The sequence below is a fragment of the Aquarana catesbeiana genome, linkage group LG01 (assembly GCF_042186555.1).
Source record: "Aquarana catesbeiana isolate 2022-GZ linkage group LG01, ASM4218655v1, whole genome shotgun sequence".
NCBI lineage: Eukaryota > Metazoa > Chordata > Amphibia > Anura > Ranidae > Aquarana > Aquarana catesbeiana.
The window spans coordinates 218,124,940-218,146,165 of NC_133324.1; the positions used below are offsets into that span (position 1 = coordinate 218,124,940).

Consider the following 21,226-nt stretch of genomic DNA (forward strand, 5'->3'; position numbering starts at 1 on the left):
ACTGTCCAACATCCCAATTGTGTCCCTCACTTCCACAGGAAAGGTGCACATTTATTGCTTCCAATCTCTACTGCTCACTTGTGCTCTCTCCATCACGTGATAAATATTTACTGCTCACCTCAATGATTTGACCCTTATAACAATTTTGAGGTCAAATTAAGCTTGTGACTCTTACTTCCCCTTTTAAGAAGCCAGAAGTAAGGTTGTACACTAGTCTGGGTTCATACTAGGTAGGGGGGGGATCAGCAGATGAGCATTCTCTTGTCTTCCTCCCCTCTACCTGCCGGCACCTGTCACAATGGCCCCTGGCCCGTAGCTGGATGCATAAAAGCCAGGAAACATGGGGGGGGGGGGGGGGTGTTGTCAGGGGGAATTTTCCAGGAGTGTGTGGAAGCGTTGGGGTGAATAATGACAGTCATACTCATACACATAACCGGCTGCTACATTGTGTTCAAGGCCCCCTGTTGCTGACGTATGGCATACATTGGTGGCAGCAAAGGGATTCTATGAGCCTGTGTCTTTTACTGTACTCCAAGAAAAGGATTTTACAGATAAGTAAAAAAATCCTTATGTTTTGGAACCCTTCTAGTTTCAGAAACAGATGTTTTAGCTTATATTTCAAGGCTTAGGCCCCTTTCACACGTGCGGACAGTATGTCCGTATTTCTCATCTGTTTTCGGATGAAATACAGACATACATGCATCCCTATGGGATAGCGGGTGTCAGAGGATGAACATCCGCTGACACCCGATATCATCCATCCCCGCTATCGTCCGATTCTGCAGACGGAGGAAAATCCTATTTTTCTATCCATCTGCAGAGCGGATCGGATGAACACGGACAGACGGTCCGTGTTCATCCTATCCCCATAGGGCAAAGCAGAGATCTGACAGGGCGGTCCCTGCACAGTGTGCAGGGACCGCCCTGTCATCTGCCGACTCAGCGGGGATCAACGGAGCGATCCTAAAACAAAACAGCGGCCTAAAACAAAATTTTGAAGAGCTTGTTTATTCAAGAGTTCTTCATTAAGCTGTTGATCTAGTCTATGCAGAGCTGATGTTTGGAACACATTGATTGGTTTCTATGTAGAGGTGCACCAGATTCTGTGTGCTCCAATTTTAGTAAATCAACCCCAGCTTTCCAGGTTTTATTGGCAAAGCTTAATTGAATAAGCTGAAGTTAGAAGCTGATTGGCTACCATGCACAGCTGCACCAGATTCCGAGGGCATCAGTTTTAGTAAATCCCCCCCCCCCCCCCCCCATTGTCTTTTGCACTATATGCATTTGACTGGCTTTAATTGTTATCTGATGTATGGCAGCCATGAAATTAAGAATGGGTGAAGTAGGAAGGCAGATTTGAGCAATGACCCAGCTAAATGGTAGTAAGGCTTTGCTTTCTGTGCCCCCAGCTAGTGTGTGCTGAGCCACTAAATTGTAGCATAAGGGCAAATTGAATTTTCATACTAAACGCACTGCTGACATTTACAGTTTTGAAAGGCAGTCACCGCAGGCACAATCCATGCATCATTTAATGTGCACTCAGAGCATCACACACAACTTACTCCTTATACAAGCTAAACATCAGTGGACTTCAACTGAATGTTGTTCTATGCAGTGCTGAGCCAAGGGTTTTACTTTGTTGCTGTGTTCTGATTTGCTATGGCAGTGTATTGATGGATGTCTTGTCAAACTGCTAAAGGAACAGGCAGCTAATCATAATAATAATTTTTTTCATTTTGTAAGTCCAGCTAAAAACCTTTTACTCATCAATTAAGGGACACAGGAAGTTTTAATCCTTCTGGTTATACTGCTGCTTACAGGAGAATTTAACACCGGCAAGAGGAAAAAAAACACTGTAGGCCAGCCCTGAGTTCCAGTGGTTTTTGAGTTTATTAAAAGTCAGCAGCTACAAAAAGTATAGCTGACTTTTAATAAACAGACTCTCACCTGTCCCACGGTCCAGCGATGTGGCTGCCCGAAGCCTCCATTCTCTCCCCCTCCTCTTCGTGGCGCCAACATTGTGAGTGGGCGCCCAGCTGTGACAGTTTGCAACGAGCTGCGCTGCGCTCAGTCAATGGCCAGGCAATGTTCTGGGACCTGTGACGTGTCCCAGAACATTGCCAGAAGGGGCCACCTAGGCGGCCGGAAGTTGGAAGTTGGAAGTGGGACAGCAAGTCCCACTCCAAACCAGGTACCCAGCCCCCTCCAAAAAATGACATGCCAATCGTGGCATGTCAGGGGGCGAGGAGTACTTAAAGCGGAAGTTCCACTTATGGGTGGAACTCTGCTTTAAGCTGGCCATACATGGGTCAGTTTTTTTTTTTTTTTTTTTTCATTCAACAAGCGGGTTGAATGAATAAAACTGACCCAATTCCCACGTCCACACATTTGAGGTGGATGGGGGAATCATCCTCGCTTTGCTATTGCATTCTGACAGTGGGTAGACTTCCCATGCTGTCAGAATACACAGATCCGTGCCGCAACCTAAAAAAAGTATTATAGTGTATGCAATTGCTACACAAGTCATATTGTAATTGAATATTATTAGAAATTACTTTTCTTTTTCTATCTGCAACATTGTAATTCTCTGTAAAATGCAATTCAATCTGGCAGCTTAGGCATTCTGTACACAAATGGTGTAAAGACCGCCCCCTAGAAATGTAATTTCCTGCTTGTGTGATTGGCTTACTGATTTTTCCCAGAAGTCTGCACTAAAATACAAGTCAGATTTTGGGCATCCCCTACAACAAAAATTACATTTTTGGTGATATTCCCCCAAAAGAAAATCACATCTAAAGGGACGCAGACGCTGCCACTTTCCTCATTAGAATGCATATGCAACAGCTGATTTGATAATTATAAAATCACTCATTAGATTAACTTTCTGTACAGACATAAACTGCTACGGTATTTCTTAGAAATAACAAAAGGTAGGAATCTTCAACAAACGTTGGAAAAATCCCTACAATGTACATAGATGACACAGAGGGGAATATTTTTTTTTTCTCAACAACAATGGAGTTACTCTTTAATATTTAGGATTAGTGTGACACTTAAAGTGTCCTATTGTTTCCTAAGCTATGCGTTAATCCATACATAGTGACAATTTTACCCTTGTAATGTGATAATGCTAAACACAAACCACACAGTTGCACAGTACCTCATTTTTCATTTATAAGGTGGAAGTGTTAAGCAAACAAACTGTGCTAATGTTAGTGTGTAAACCAATGCAACCCACTTATGTGTGAACAAAACGCAAAAAGTTCATAAGTGCAATTAATCATTAATATTCACCACACAGGTTTTCTCCTAAAAGTGCACTTATTGTTATAATATACTTGTGGGGTAAATATAAAATTGGTACATGCCTACTCTGAAGGTTTGTGCAGTCACTTTGAGATTCCTATTTTTAAAGTTATGTTACCTCAACATTTCATATTCCTGATATTTGTTTGTTGTACCATGTGCTTGTATGAAAAAGTATCTTGTTCTTTCTGCATTGCTTCCTTTGTGTGAAATACCTGGTGATCCTGCCAGTGCTTTCCTATTTCACACTGGTCATGCCACCGCATGGAAGCACATCCATCCCATCATGGTCAGTTTAATTTTTTGTGTTCTACTTGTGGGCACAGCCTGCCTGTCCTCCAATGGTCAGACACTGTTGCTGACACTACCCCCTTCAGTCTCCACCATCACCTCTCTAAACCCCTATACAGTTGAGAACAAAGGTCATGTGATCACCTATAAATAAAGGGGAAAAAAGATTTCTAATGTTTATATTTACAACCCCAATTCCAAAAAAGTTGGGACGCTGTGTAAAATCTATGTGAAAACAGAATGCAATTATTTGTAAATATCATAAACCCATATTTTATACACTATAGAAAACATTTTAATTGTTTAACCTGAGAAAATGTACCATTTTAGGAAAATAAGGTAATTTTTAAATTGATGGCAGCAACACACCTCAAAAGTTTGGACTGGGCAACAGAAAGCTGGCAAAGTGGTACTAACAAGGAAGGGCTGGAAGAATATTTTGCAACTAATTTGGTTAATTGGCAACAGGTCATTAACATGAGTGGGTAAAAAAGTGCATCTTATGCCGCGTGCGCATGAGCAGACTTTTCGACCAGACTGGTCCGGCGGACTATCCGATCGTGTGTGGGCTTCATCAGACCTTCAGCGGACTTTTCTAGTTGAAAATCTGATGGACTTTAGATTTTGAAACATGCTTCAAATCTTTACATTGTAACTCCGCTGGACCCAGTTCCTATGGAGAAATCCGCTCGTCTGTATGCTAGTCCGGACAAAAAACGGCGCATGCTCAGAAGCAAGTACGAAACGGAAGCGCTCGATCTGGTAAAACTAGTGTTCGTATTGTAGGTAGCACATTCCTCACACTGCAAATTCTGTGATCGTTGAATGCAGCGCATTAATTGTCTTCTTTATAATGCTAGAAGAACGAAGTTGTTTTTCTGTTCGTATTCACACAGAGTTCTCACAAACTCATTTCTGGATTATTTCTCTTGATCTCATGAATATCTTCATACTAATGTTTACACAATTGTTTTTTGGAGTCATCTTTTATTATTTTTTATTTCATCAAGATCTTTTTTTAGTATTGTTACAAAATTATTTTTTATTTATCTTCATATATCTTTTTATTTTTGGTGTAAAGTTACCACAAAGAACCTTATTTTTGTATATTTTTTTTTTTGCTTTTTTTATTTTTTGGTGTGAAGTTACCACAAGAACATTATATAATTTTTTGTTTTTGAAACCTCAAGGAGGTTGTTGTCCCTTGTTAATTTGACATTGTCTCTAAGAAATTGATGATAATAAAAACACATAGGCAAGTATTTTCATAAAATAAAATATTCATTTATTATGGTTAACAAAATAAAGATGAAGTCAACACTAGAGAAATCTTTACAATTTGTGAAGACTTTTGGCCTCAGGGCACACATCAAGTCTGCGGAAATTGGGATCTTGAGGAGTCCATATAATAGGGACCACAATCTGATCCAGGAATACCAGAGATCAAGAGCAGCAGCAGATGGCATATATGTCCCCAGGCTGTGGTACTACACCAGCCTGCGTCTTCTGTCAGACCAGACTGAAGCTAGGTCATCACTTTCTTCTCTTTGTTCCAGCCTTCCCACCACGCTGCCCTGCACCCTTCCCTGCAGCCTTCCTTGTAGGCTGGGGCTCTGGTGGTTGACTTGTGGCAGGAGGAGGAGGGGCTTGCTCATTTATTTGGGTGTTGACAGTTAACTCGCCTTCAGCCCCTTGTGAAGGACATCAGAAAAAAGTTTTTCACACAGGAGGCATTGGCCCTTCTCCATTTTGAGCAACCTGCTGGCTATATAGGAGCCATAGGCCTCTTCAGCTTCGGGGGGGCTCTTGAGGAAGCTACTCTCATGAGGCGCAGTGATGCCTCCTCTGTCACCGTCCCCTTTCTGGGCCTTTTTGTATGAAGGCGGAGGGGAGGAACCTGCGATTGTGTGAGGCTCCTACTAGGCCTGGCCTCCTCCTGGATGACACTGGGCCTGGCCTCCTCCTGGATGACACTGGGCCCGGCCTCCTCCTGGATGACACTGGGCCCGGCCTCCTCCTGGATGACACTGGGCCCGGCCTCCTCCTGGATGACACTGGGCCCGGCCTCCTCCTGGATGACACTGGGCCCGGCCTCCTCCTGGATGACACTGGGCCCGGCCTCCTCCTGGATGACACTGGGCCCGGCCTCCTCCTGGATGACACTGGGCCCGGCCTCCTCCTGGATGACACTGGGCCCGGCCTCCTCCTGGATGACACTTTCCACACCTTCCTCCTGGCTGAGCTCATCCTGTGTATAAAAAAGGGACATAGTTTTAGTTTTTGGTTCATCAATGACACACAATTTTCAGCTCATGACTTGCAAATTCAATGTTAATACATATAAAAGAGTATAAATCTGACGTCAGCATTTTTTAAAACTGGTGACAAACATTTTTGGCCACTACTGTCAATTAATATGTATACATCATTTTTTTTTTTTTTTTTTTTGAAAGAATCCCTTAATAGGTAATCAATTATAACCTCTAGTTAACATCATTAATATTAGGACACTAAATATGTCTTAAAATAATATACCTGGCTCCAGATGATCACATCCGATTCTTCCAGGATGGAAGGCCCAGCTTGGTCCTCATCAGCCTCTGCTGGGGTGGAGGGAAGGGTTGAAAGTGATGCCCTGGCTTCAGTCTGGTCATCAAGAAAACATAGTTTATCGTAGTACCACAGCCTGGGTACATATAAATCATCTGCTGATGCTCCTGATCTCAGGGAAATCTGGATCTTGTTATGCTCCCTCCTATTTTATTTTCCACAAACTTAAATTTAAGGTTGCTTCTGGAATGAGTCTGCACAAAAGTGACAAGTTTCTCCAGCGTTGACTTCCTTATTGTTTTAATATAATATGCAGGGTGTTTGACCTCCCATAGATTCCTCATCTCCCTGTACTTCTCAATAAATTGAGTCAGAAATTCAGGGTCCTTAAACTTAGTATTCATGTTTTCTGTCAAAGATAATACACAAGACAAAAACACTAATGTTAGGCTAAACTCTCATAATCCTACTTATCCCAACATAGGCCTCAATCTTTAAGCAGTATAGGCTGCTACAAAGTTAAAAAAATTTACCTTCGTTTTGGACGCTCACAAATTCAGTTCCTCTATCCTCCGCGCACAGAAGGTACCTACGACACATGCGTGATAGCTTTATACACACTGCGCATGCGTGAAACTCCGCCCGCGTCGCCCGTCCCTGACGTTCTTTTTAACGAATATTCTCCGTCCCTTCTCTCTACGGTGCGCAGTAGGAGCAACAGTGGCGGAGACACAGCAGGTGTGTACTAATTCCTCAAGTAACGAGGGAAGCCCGAAAAGTCCCGATCAGGGAAGAGGAGATCTAAGTCCTCCAATATGGCCTTTGAAGAGATGGTGGAGATGGTAGCAATTTTGAAAAAAAAGTTTACGATGGGAAGCATGGACCGTACGCCCAGCCTAATTTAAGAAAGGCAAAAATAATGGCGAAAGTGGTGAAGACCCTGCATCATAATTTTGGGGTACGGCGCTCCAATGATCAGCTGAGGAAACGATGGTCCGACCTCAAACTCAGGGAGCCGGATCAGTACAGACGAATCCAGAAAGTGCTGGAAAAAGTAAGTACTTTTCGTGTGTTCATATTCTGATTATTACCTTGCATGCTGCTCCATGTGGTTTTCTTTACTGTACAAGTTTTACTCGTTAAACGTTCGTAGGAAATATCGTTCGTAGTAAACCTCATTCAAAAAAATATATACAATGTATTTAATTGATACAGGGTTTAACCCCTTCCCACCGACCGTACGCATATCTGAGTACTCTGCTTTCGGGGGTTATACCGGGATGATGCCCGCAGCTGCAGGCATCATCCCGGTACCGTTGTTTAGAGCGGGCGATCGGCTATCCGTATATAACAACCGATGCGGCTAAAAGCCGCTCGGCTGTTATACCGGAGGAGCGAGAGGGGACATCCCGCCTCCCGCCGCTCTTACCGGGCCTCCCATGCGATCGGGAAGCCCGGTGTCCAATCGGGTACCTTCGGCGGCTGGGGGCGGGCTGGAACGAAGCTGTGGGCGGCTTCGTTCCAGCCTTCTCAATGTAAACGCGGAAGCAATGTCATGACGTCACTTCCCGTTTACTCGGCTGCCAATGGCGCCGAATTTAAAAAAATACACAGTATTCAGAGTACCTGTCACCACCTATTACCGTCACAAGGGATGTTTACATTTCTTGTGACAGCAATAAAAGTAAAAAAAAAAACATTTTTTTTAAACACCGTTTATTAGTATAAAAATAAATTAAAAAAATTTTTTTTTTTAAAGCGTCCCCGCGAGCTCACGCAGCGAAGAAAACGCATACGGAAGTCGCGCCCGCATATGTAAACGGTGTTCACATCACACATGTGAGGTATCGCCGCGATCGTCAGAGCGAGAGCAATAATTCTAGCCCTAGACCTCCTCTGTAACTCTAACCTGGTAACCGTAAAAAAAATTTAAAGCGTCGCCTATGGAAATTCATACCTACCATAGTTTGTCGCCATTCCACGAGTGCGTGCAATTATAAAGCGTGACATGTTTGGTATCTATTTACTCGGCGTAACATCATCTTTCACATTATACAAAAAAATTGGGGTAACTTTACTGTTTGGATTTTTTAAAATTCATGGAAGTGTCCCTTTTCCAAAAATTTGCGTTTAAAACACCGCTGCACAAATACCGTGTGATATAAAATATTGCAACAATCTCCATTTTATTCTCTAGATTCTCTGCTAAAAAATATATATATAATGTTTGGAGGTTCTAAGTAATTTTCTAGCAAAAAATATGGATTTTAACTTGTAAATACCAAATTTCAAAAATAGGCTTAGTCATGAAAGGGTTAAACAACATTTTGGTCTTGGTAGTTTGTCTTATTAAAAGAAGTTTAGGATATTGTTGTCTAGATGTCTTTTGAAACTAGAATGAAAAGCAAACTTCATTCAGTGGAATGTAAGGAGAGGACACTCAGCAGCTGTTTACAAATCTGGACTTAGGAGCATTAGTGTGGGACACCAGAATACATTTTTTTTTTTTTGGTTAACCCACACAGGTGCTCCAGTGGATACTTGTTGGGGTGTCTCTGTCTATCTGTGAAACGTGGCCAAAAAAGGTAAGTATTCCAGCTTGTTTCCTAGGGAATTTTAATTATGTCTTCAACTTGGATCTCTGCCCAAACAGACAATTGTACACCACTTCAATGCAATGTTTCATATTCCTATTCCTGGACTCAAATATCTGTGTGCTAAGTATAACTTTTGTTTTATTTTCATAGGGGAGAAAAGACTCAGACAACCTGAACCCAGGGACCCCTGACCTCACCAGCCTGTTTGGCAAATAAGCCCAAGCCCCATGGAAGATGTGGAGGAAGGAGAGGTGGGCGACATGTGCACCCCACCAGGTGAGTGTCTGGCACCCCAGCTTATGGTAATCTAAGTATGCCTGCATATTTCTAAATACATCTTTTCTGCATCAATTTTAGGTGATCTGGTTGTGGAAGGGGAAGAAGCGGTGGAAGCAGGTCCAAGTGCCAGCGCCCCCAACCCCCCGAGGATGTGGACAAAGGAGAGGTGGAGGAAGTGGGCGACATGTGCACCCCACCAGGTGAGTATCTGACACCCCAGCTTATGGTAATCTGTGTGCCTGCATATTTCTAAATATTTTTTTTTTTTTTCATTCATTTTAGGTGATGTGGAAGGGGAATCTTTTACCGCCGACAGTGCACAATGATTAATTGGGCAGATCATGGCCTGGAATGGGGATATTGATGCCATGCGCACTAGCCTTGACCTAATGCATAATCGGCTGGACAATATGCAGCAGGAAATGAAGAACATGATCGATGTTTTGGGGACAAACTAAATCACTTTTTCACAAACAAAAATCGATCATGTTGTTCTTTTCCTGTTTTGCTGCCCCCATTCTGGTCTTTGACTTTTACACATTTTATGCCTGTTTGTAAAAAAATTTATAAAAAAACAAAACTAAAAAATATATAGAGGCCTGTTTGTTTAAAAAAAATTAAAAATAAAAAAATATTTTTTAAATAAAAAAAATTCTATTGTTTGAACAAAAAAAAAAAAATATATATATATATATATATATATATATATATATATATATATATATATATATATATTTTTTTAAATTTTCACAAACGCACATGTGAATGTGCACAGAATAAAACATCTGTTATTAAACAACAAGATCTGTGGCTTCTTCTTTCAATGCTAAATACCAGTTTTGGAAGTTAATTGGTGTTTACAGTGACAGTGGGGCTTATTTACTAAAGGAAAATACACTTGGCACTACAAGTGCACTAGGATAGCCTAGGAGACAGCCAAAAAGAAAGGCAAGCAATAAATACAATTCGAGATTTTATCTGATCATTATTTTTTATTAAAAAAAATTATAGATTGTCTGGCATTGCAATGGTCCCCCTACCCGTAAAAAAATCAACATATTGATCCCGAACTTGACGGGCGCTTTGGGGGGCCAAGCCAGTAAGGCCAGTATCCAGGCCCGTCAGAGGATTCTCTGTAAGTCCGGCCTCAGGCCTAAGTGATGCAATATAATTGCTCGAATGTTTGTCTAAATTGTGCAGGATGCAGCACGTTAGGACAAGGTGATTTAGTTTGTATTCCGCCATGTGGATAGCTTTCTGAAACAGGCAGAATCGGCTGGCCATGATCCCGAAGGCATTCTCCACAACTCTTCTCGCTCTGGCCAGCAGGTAGTTAAAAACCCTCCTTTCCAGGGTAAGGGTCCTTTGGGGGAATGGCCTCATAATGTGCTCGCCCAGACCGAAGGCTTCATCCGCAATGAAGACAAAGGGGAGTCCTTCTACGTTATCCGCATCAGGTGGCAATCCCAGGCCACCACTCTGGAGATGCTGGTAGAACTCCGTCTGGGCGAAGGCTCCTCCATCTGACATCTGGCCATTCTTCCCCGCGTCCACATACAGAAATTCATACTGTGCTGACACCACCGCCATTGACAATACTATGATACCCCTTATAACTAAAATAGTATGACCCCGAATGGGGTGGTGGCACGATGTGGACGTGTTTCCCATCTATAGCCCCTCCACAGTTGGGAAAGTCCCAACGGGTGGCAAAATGGGATGCCACAGTCTGCCATTCCTGTGGCGTTGAAGGAAACTGGGGAGTCAAACAAGAAAAAAAAATATATAAGTACTTTTGCACATAACATTGCAAGCACATTACACAAAAACATTCTTGCCCAGCATCAGTATAAAATTAATTGTAATAAGTATTATTTAACCACTTGACAACTGGGCATTAAACCCCCTTCCTAACCAGACCAATTTTCAGCTTTCAGTGCGTTCACATTTTGAATGACAATTACTCAGTATGCAACACTGTACCCATATTAAATTTTTGGCCTTTTTTCACACAAATAGAGCTTTCTTTTGGTGGTATTTAATAACCGTTGGGTTTTTTATTTTTTGTGCTATAAAGCTATAAAACTGCAAATTCGGTAAAAAAATTAAATTTTCTTTGTTTCTGTTATAAAATTTAGCAAATTAGTAATTTTTCTTCGTAAATTTTGGCCACAATTTATACTGCTACATATCTTTGGTAAAAATAAGTACAAATTGGTTTATATTTTGTCTTTGTGAAAGTTATAGAGTCCAAAAGCTATGGTGCCAATATCTGAAAATTGATCACACCTGAATTACTGACGGCCTATCTATATTCTTGAGACCCTAACATGCCAGAAAAGTACAAATACCCCCCAAATGACCACTTTTTGTAAAGAAGACATTCCAATGTATTTAGAAAGATGCATGGTGAGTTTTTTGAAGTTGCCATTTTTTCCCACAATTCTTTGCAAAATCAAGATTTTTTTTTTTTTTTCACAAAATTGTCATTAGCAGATTATTTCTCACACACAGCATATGCATACCACAAATTACACCCCAAAACACATTCTTCTATTACTCCCGAGTACGGCGATACCACATGTGTGAGACTTTTACACAGCGTGGCCACATTTTGAGGCCTAACATGCAGGGGAGCACCTCCAGGCGTTCTGGAGCACCCAGGCCAGTTCTGACATTTCTCTCCTACATGTGAAAATCATCATTTATTTGCTAGAAAATTACACAGACCCCTAAAACATTGTATGTTTTTTTTAGCAAAGACCCTAGAGAATACAATGGCGGTTGTTGCAACTTTTTATCTCGCACGGTATTTACGCAGCAATTTTTTGAATGATTTTTTTTGGGGGGGGGGAAGTTTTGTGCTTTAAAAAAACAAAAACAAAACAGTAATGTTGGCCCAATGTTTTTGCATAATGTGAAAGATGAAGTTACGCCGAGTAAATAGATACCTAACATGTCACTCTTCAAAATTGCACACTCGTGGAATGGCGCCAAACTTCGCTACTTAAAAATCCCCATAGGCAACGCTTTAAAATTTTTTACTGGTTACATGTTTTGAGTTACAGAGGAGGTCTAGGGCCAAAATTATTGCTCTCGCTCTAACGTTCGCACTGATACCTCACGTGTGGTTTGAACACCGTTTTCATATGTGGGCGGGACTTACGTGTGCATTCGCTTCTGCATGCGAGCACACGGACAGGGGCGCTTTAAAAATTTTTTTTTTCTTTTTATTGTTTATTTTACTTTATTTTAGTTTGATGCTTTTTTCCAAAAAAAAACATTTTGATCACTTTTATTCCTATTACAAGAAATGTAAACATCCCTTGTAATAGGAATATGGCATGACAGGTCCTCTTTACAGTGAGATGTGGGGTCAATAAGATCTCACCTCTAGGCTTGGAAGCCTGAAATAAAATTAAAAAAAAAATGATCCTGGCTGCTGCCACATGTGTGAGACTTCCACAGCCTGGCCCCATACAGAGGCTGGGTATCGCCGAGTATGGCTGGGTGTTGCAGGGTAGTGCAGAGTATTGCGGGGTAGTGCAGAGCATTAGAGTATGGAGGGATGGCTGAGCATGGATGGATGGATCCATGAATGTGACTGTATTTGTTTCTGAGCAGCGATGTAGGCACTACACATCCAGCCCACTGCGCTGCTGCCATCCGATCCCCTCCCCTCTCCTCCCCCTCTGTACCGATCGGTACAGAGGGGGAGGAGAGGAACCGGCGTCATGACATGTCATTTGACGGAGCGATCACTTGGTAAGCGGCTGCGATTACCGTGATGCGCCAGGTCACGGATGTTCTCGGGTGCGCGACCCAGTGGGTGCGTGAGAGCAGGATTCTGGGAGGATGCCCACCCAGAATAAGCCGACCGCGATGTAGCCTTCTTTCGGCTATGGCCCGGTCGGCATGTGGTTAAAGACTAAAATATAAGGCCCACTTATCAGATTCATCCCCCCCTCTGATGGCACATTCATAAAGGGGGGGATTCTAAATCAATTTAAGGACACACAGACCATTTGCAGACATTTTAGGGTAAAGCAATACAATGGAGCTGACAAAGGTTAGTGAATGCTAATATGCATGCAGTACAAAAGAGCATTAAAAAATTACAGCATGCATGAGGACAAAGGGGACATTCACACTATATTGCAATCATGGTAATTAGTGTTTGAGTAAAATACATTACATTAGTAAACATTAAATACAATAAAATGTGATGTTAAAGGATAAAAATTCTTACCTTTAATATAGTTCTTCTGCAGGACCTGGATGATGATCCCCAGAGCCTGGGGGGAGAAGCCTGTCGAGAACTTAAGGGCCTGCAGGCTTCTCCCTGTCGCCAAGTACCGCAACGTGATGGCTTGCCTCATGCAGGTATCCTGACTGCTGATATAAGGGGTCAGCAAAGCCAACAAACGGTCAAAAACGGGGTCCGTCATCCAGAGAAAGTTCCTGAAATCCTCAGGGTTATTCTCACGGATCTCACAGAGCAAAGGCATGTGAGAGAATTGGTCACACTGGAGCAACCAATTCTTCGTCCATGAACTCCTCTTTGCCCTGGGCTTGGGCTGAAGAATGAACTACAGCACCAAGCACATACAAAGCACGTGCTCTACGACAAGTACGTACACGCAACATGGCTTCAAAATGGTCGGCTGGTCAGAACGAACTTAACAGAACGCACTGAAGAACAGCAAGGCCTGTGAAGAGCGAGCTGAAAATCGGCAACGAGCGGACAATAACACACTGAATAAATCAGTGCGAACTGACTAAACGCACTGAAAAGCAGATACAAACATCACAAGCACAAACTGAACAACAGTTAAACGATCTGACAAATACAAGTCTCTCACAACCGCGAATCGTCTCTCACCAAACTTCTACAAACACGAGAGTACCAGAAGGGGCCCAACGGATGGCGCACAAGCTATTGAACTTCTGTTTTATAGTCTCGTCGGACCTGGTGTACGTCACCGCGTGCTAGACGGTCGGACTTTTGTGTGACCATGTGTGTGCAAGTCCGTTCGTTCTAAAGTCCATCTGAAGTCTGCCGGAATGGCCGTCGGACTTTTGTTGCCGAAAAGTCCGCTCGTGCGTAAGCGGCATTAGAGTCAGAAGGCCTCAGAAGTAAAGATGGGCAGAGGTTCACCAATCTGTGAAAATCTGCATCTCAAAATTGTCAAACAGTTCAGAATAATGTTCCTCAACGTGAAATTGCAAAGATTTTAAATATCATGATCTACAGTACATAGTATTAATAGATTCAGAGAATCCAAGAAAAATCTCTATGCGCAAGATGGCAGAATGCACTGCATTAAAAACGGGCATTATTCTGTGATGGACATCACTGCATGGGCTGAGAAATGCTTCCAAAAATCACTGTCTGTGAACACAGTTCGGTTTGTCATCCAAAAATGCGCGTTAAAGCTCTATCATGCAGAGAAGATGCCATATCTGAACATGATCCGTAAACACTGCATCTTCTCTGGGCCAAAGCTTATATAAAATGGTCTGTTGCAAAATGGGAAAACTGTTCTGTGGTCAGACAAATCAAAAATGTGACATTCTTTTTGGCAGCCATAGGCGCCGCATCCCCCAAACTAAAGAGGAGAGGGAGAAAAAATAAAAAGTAAGGTGCTAGCACACTACAGTCTACATATAAGCAATAAGAGAATCTAATATTCATGAAACCTTCATATAAAAGACAAGTAACAAAAAACTGCACAGACCATAAAACAAAAATATTCCTTACTGTAAAACTCAAACCACCGTGCTTTCTGGTGTTAAAGTGCCTTAAAGCAGACTGTCAGTCATTTTTTTTATCTTTCCATCTGTTAAATTTTCTGCCCTTGTTTTAACTTTGGATAGTAAAACATATATTTTTTTTTCTGCCAGTAAATACCTTATACAGCCCACTTCCTCTTTCTTGTCTGGTCATTAGCCTAGGCTTATGACATCATGCACAGCTCTCTCTCTCTCGTGAGTTTGCCAGGAAGGGAGGGGGGTGAGTCATAAGAGGGCCAACTAGGGCTGCAGAGCTGGAGGTGTGCCTCTGTATGTCTGTGCAAATCCAGGAAGTGAACAGGCAGCAGTTTCAGCTGCCCACGGTTAAAATGGATGCAGCCACACTTAGTGGAGGGAGATTTCTGCAGCATATTTGGCAAGTACAGAATTACAGTATATATAAAATAATATGCAAAGTGGTTGGAGGGAAGCTTCAGAATGGCAAACATGTTTTTGTTTCAAATTATGTGAGCAGACTGCAGCTCCCTTTGAAAGGGGTTGTTTTTTTATCTTGATGCATTCTATGTTTTAAGATACAAAGCCTTCTGTGTGAAGCAGTGACTGAATGGACACACGAAGCTGCTGCTTGGCTCAGGTGCCCCCATAGCAAGCTGCTTGCTGTGGGGGTACTGAACAGGAGGGAGGGGCCAGGATCACAGAAGAGGGACTCGGAAGGGGAGGATCTGAGCTCCTGTGCAAATCCACTGCAACAGAGCAGGTAAGTATAACATGTTTTGTTGTTTTTATAGGGAAAAAAAACCGAGCCTTTACAATCACTTTACATGTTCCTCAGCTAGAACTAATGCCAGGCTGTTTGTGTTGGTGCTGACTATAGCACCTGTAAATGTAAAATCTGTATTTTATCTCTGTTTTGGCTTTTATAATAAATAGTATGGTATCCTGGACCATAATATTTTTTTCTGGGTCTCGGCTACTGGGGTATGAGGAGATGACCATCTGAGAGGACAGCAGCTGACATATTCCTTTTAAGCATTTTAAATGTGGAACATCATGAATATAACTGGAAAAAGGGTGGTACCCTAAGTTACTAAGGCTTATTTGATAGATGTGGTTGGTAAGTGTGCAGTTCATACACACTGTGGTGAAGTACTAATCAAAGGAGCACTTAAGGCACTTTAACACCAGAAAGCACACTGGTTGAAGTTTTACAGCAAGGACTATTTTTGTTTTATGGACTGCAGGTTTTTTGAATATTTCATGAATGTTTGATTGTAGTTCACATATTGCTCATATGTAGACTGTAGTTGTGTGTGAAGCTGCCCACTTAAAGGGGCAGCTTCACATATTTAAAATAGACTTGTAATTTGGGTTGGTGCCAAGTTTTACTATTATCATTTTCACTAAAGAGGAGAGGGACCTTCTGGCTTGTTATCAGCACTCTGTTCAAAAGCCTGCATCTCTGGTGGTATGGGGGTGCATATGGAATGGGCAGCTTGCATATCAGAAAAGGCACCTGCAATGCTGAAAGATATATATCCAGGTTTTACAGCAGCATATGCTCCCATCGAGATGACATCTTTATCAAAAAAGGCCTTGCCTATTGCAGCAGGACAATACTAAACCACATACAGCATCTATGACAACAGGATAGCCTTGTAGTAAGAGTTCGGGTTGCTTAACTGGACTGCCAGCAGTCCAGACCCTTCATCAACTGGAAAATATTTGGCACATATTCAAAGGAAAAATACAAAGAATTGTTGAGCAGTTAGATTCCTATATCGGGCAAGAATGGAACAGCATTCTTTTCCCAAAACTCCAGAAATTGGTCTCCTCAGTTTTCAGACACTTACAGAGTTTTGTTTAAAAGAAGAGGGGATGTTACACCCTGTGGTAAACATAACCCTAACCCAACTTTTTTGAGACATGTTCCCGCATCAATTTTAAAATGACCGTATTTTTTTCCTAAAATGGTCATTTTTTTCTTGGTTTATACATTTGATAGGTTTTCTGTTGTGAATAAAATATGGGTTTATGAGATTTGCAAATTATTGCATTCTGTTTTTATGTAGATTTTACACAGCATCCCAACGATTTTGGAATTGGTATACACTCACACCGAATAGTTTTAAGTAGTGGTTCCATATACTTTAATTCCCTGTACAGTGTCCCTGAAAACCTTTGGTAAATTTTAATACAAAACAAAATAGGGGGAAATGGACCTGCTGGCGAGATATCCAATACTATGTAAAATAAATGGGAATTGGAATGTTTCAAAGGCCATAGAGAAGAACTCCTAAGATGGTAAGGTTGCAAATTTGGAATTGTTTATAAAAGATATATCCAGGTGAGCCATATTTCCTGGTAATAAGGATGCCGATCATGTAGCTGCGCTGATAACTCTTCCATTCTCATAAGATTATTCAATTCAGTTAACTATTCTGTTATAGAGGGTATGGAGAATATATATATATATAATTTTTTTTCTAACCTGTTGGAGTCCAGGTCTTTTTTCCTTTTAAAAAAAAAAATAGCGTATATACAGGGTTTCTGCTTCATTTTAGTAATAATGTAACTGTTCATAGGCCTAGCATAAGCTAGGATGACCTGACCTCTGGCTACAAAAAGCGTTATTGGTGTGTAGTAGCTTTTTGAATGAAAATTCTCAGAACTTTGATTCATTGGCAATATGTCATTCAGAATTTTAGCTTTTGACTTTGGAGAGAATGTAATTTGCCAAACGGAAACCTTATATACTGTTAGCAAAACATGTGAGAAAAATTTTCCATCCTGCACCTTCTAATTTTCTCGTCGCTGCAGTCAAAAACAAACATCGATTTGACCCCACATGATTAGCAAAACAAACGACTGTTCTTAGAATGTTCCTGTAACGAAAAATTTTTCACTAGTGTATGGCCAGCTTTAAGGTCTAATGGTTGATTTTCTGGGAGATTAGAGGGTCACCAATGAATGACTATTATGGCTTCTTGTACCTAAATACAGACTGAAGATATTTTAAAGAATTGCATGTGATTTCTATTAGCTGGTTCTTTCTCATGTAGAATTAAAAATAATTTAAGACTGAGGCTTTCCTTTCATATATGTAATATGTGCTTCACTGATTTTTTTAATGTGCTTTATTTGCAGCGCCTAGCGAGAAATGGAATTATAATCACCACAAGCGAAGCGGTACTTCTGCAGCTGGTAGCAGATAAGGACCATCCTAAATTTAAGGAAATTCAAAACCTTATCAAAGCAAGTGCCCCTGAGTCTGGACTCCTTTCTAAAGTGTAACTGGAAACAAAGTGACAGTGCAGTTGGAATCCACTTTCTTGTGGGCTTTGTCATTTCCATTTAACTGCAGTTCCGCATGAGATTTCTTTGCAGCAAACTAATGCTGACTTCAATATCTACATGGACTCATCCATTAATGAAAAGATTGTTTGCCTGTATGTAAAATGAAGTGAATATTTTGTATGTGTAGCTTCCTTAGGGCGTCTTTTTCTCTTTGTAAAGAGATTCAGGGTGTTTGATAAAGGTGGTGCGATGTGTAAGCCTCAAGGCATGAAGTATGGTTTATGTTGTGCTCTGTTGTCAAAATTGCTTTTTACAAAATGGGCTTGTTGAGCTAAGTTTTTTTTTTTTTTTTTTTTTTTTTAATGAGTTTGGTTAATTAGTGAAAGAGTAACACTTTGACTAGCTACTGCTCAAATAGATTGGCCCCTAGTGGATATATACTATTCTGTTACAGATTAAAGCTTATTTTTTTAAGGCAAATGCCAAACACAAAAAGCCACCTGCAATCAAATATAAAGTATGTCTAAATAGATGTAGATTTTATTGGCAAAATTATATAATTTAAAACATCAAGCCTGCAGAATGTTTAACTAGTTAGGGATTGTAGTTTTGTTTTTTGGTGTATCTAGTCCACCAATCTCTATCTGGTGTCTATAGCAGCAACTACATGTACTAAGATTTTCCACTTGATTGTAATTGCAATTTTGGTGCCTGGGATTCATCTTTATTAGGCAAAGAACATAGTGCAGCAACCCCTTAGCAAGTAATATTCACTCTGATTATGCTAAATTGGTGAAAGGTTGGTTGGTTTCATGTTAAGTGTAGGATTTCCATTGCTGCTGCAGTGCCTTTTTAAATAATAAGGCTCATTAAACTGAGATCATACCATTTCACATTGGTACAAGTACACAGCATGTTAACTCACTAATGAGCAGTGGTTTCAGAACTTCTTTGGAAGTCAGGTTCACGTTTTACATGTCACACCTTAGTATTGTGTACATTTTCAGTGAAGTAGCACATGGGGTGGATTTCTGTATCACTGATAGTTGGCTGTCCACACAAAGCCAACCAATCTGAGCATCTCTAGTAAAAACTGGAGCATAAAGAATTGCAATAACAAGCATTTGTAATTGTCAGAAGTGATCATTACCACTAGGGATGGGCCGAACACCCCCCGGTTTGGTTCGCACCAGAACATGCAAACAGGCAAAAAATTTGTGCGAACACCGTTAAAGTCTATGGGACACGAATTTGAAAAATCAAAAGTGCTAATTTTAAAGGCTTATCTGCATGGTATTGTCTTAAAAAGTGTTTGGGACCCGGGTCCTGCCCCAGGGGACATGTATCAATGCAAAAAAAGTTTTAAAAACGGCTGTTTTTTCGGAAGCAGTGATTTTAATCATGATTAAAGTGAAGCAATAAAAGTGTAATATTCTTTTAAATTTCGTACCTGGGGAGGTGTCTTATAGTATGCCTGTAAAATGGTGCATGTTTCCCGTGTTTACAACAGTCCGAGAGCAAAATGACATTTCTAAAGGAAAAAAAGTCATTTAAAAGTACTCGCGGCTATATTGAATTGTCGGTCCGGCAATACACAATAGTTCATTGACAAAAACGGCATGGGATTCCCCCACAGGGGAACCCCGAACCAAGATTAAAAAAAAAAAAAAAAAATGCGTGGGGGTCCCCCAAATTCCATACCAGGCCCTTCAGGTCTGGTGTGGATATTAAGGGGAACCCTGTGCCAAAAATTTAAAAAAAATGGCATAGGGGGTCCCCCTCAAAATCCATACCAGACCCTTCAGGTCTGGTATGGATTTTAAGGGGAACCCTGTGCCAAAATTAAAAAAAAAAACCCAGACCCTTATCCGAGCATGCAATCTGGCAGGCCGCAGGAAAAGAGGGGGGGGATGAGAGAGCGCCCCCCCCCCTCCCCTGAACCGTACCAGGCCACATGTCCTCAACATTGGGAGGGTGCTTTGGGGTAGCCCCCCCCAAAGCACCTTGTCCCCATGTTGATGGGGAGAAGGGCCTCATCCCCACAACCCTTGCCCGGTAGACAGATCATAGAGTGTTATATATGTATGTGTGTGTATATATATATATATATATATATATATATATATATATATATATATATATATATATATATATATATATATATATATATATATATATATATTATAGTGTGTGTGTGTGTGTGAACAACATTAGCCAGTTCTGCAAGGTGATCCTTTCTTCCAAGTAGTTTCACACAGGGGAGGTCGGGATCTGGGGGTCCCGTTGTTAAAGGGGGCTTCCAGGTTTCCGATAAGCCCCCCCGCTCGCAGACCCCCACAACCACCGGGCAAAGGCCTGTGTACGGTTTGGGAAGGGGGCGCTCTCTTGTGTGTCCCCGCCCCCCCCCCCCCCTTTTCCTGCGGCCTGCCAGGTTTTTTTGGGGGTTTTTTTTGTTTTTTTTTTTTTTAATTTTGGGAGGGGTTCCCCTTAAAATCTATACCAGACCTTAGGTCTTTTTTGGACTTTGAGGGGGACCCCCACGTATATTATTTTTTTTTTTTTTTTTTAATTTTGGTTCGGGGTTCCCCTGTGGGGGAATCCCATTCAGTTTTTATCAATGAACTTTTATGTGTATTGCCGGGACCGACAATTCATTATAGCCGCAAGTACTTTTTTTCCTTTAGAAATGTCATTTTGCTCTCGGACTGTTGTAAACACGGGAAACATACGCCACTTTACAGGCATACTATAGACACCCCCCAGGTACGAAATTTAAAGGAATATTACACTTTTATTGTTTCACTTTAAGCATTATTAAAATCACTGCTCCTGAAAAAATGGCCGTTTTTAAAACTTTTTTTCTTTGCATTGATACATGTCCCCTGGGGCAGGACCCAGGTCCCCAGACACTTTTTATGACAATACCATGCATATAAGCCTTTAAAATTAGCACGTTTGATTTCTCGCATAGACTTTTAAAGGGTGTTCTGTGGCTTTTGAATTTGCCGCAAACACCCCAAATTGTTCGCTTTTTGGCGAACACCCGATGTTCGAGTCGAACTTACGTTCATCTCGAACATCGGGACCGTCCCTAATTACCACATAGATTTTCCTACATATTAAAAAATGTGTTTCTAACATATACCTAGCCATAA

At 41.3% G+C, this 21,226-nt stretch overlaps 1 protein-coding gene across 2 annotated transcripts in view; it reads left to right on the forward strand.

Moving 5' to 3' along the window:
• The window catches only part of ISOC1 (isochorismatase domain containing 1), a 72,868-nt gene extending 52,905 nt beyond the window's left edge, over positions 1–19,963 (forward strand). For both annotated transcript variants that reach the window (XM_073625093.1, XM_073625101.1), the window contains exon 6: positions 17,922–19,963. In XM_073625093.1, the coding sequence (XP_073481194.1) occupies positions 17,922–18,068 (147 nt within the window). In that variant the 3' untranslated portion in view covers positions 18,069–19,963. The remainder of the gene's footprint in view (positions 1–17,921) is intronic.
• The last annotated feature ends 1,263 nt before the right edge of the window (positions 19,964–21,226 follow it).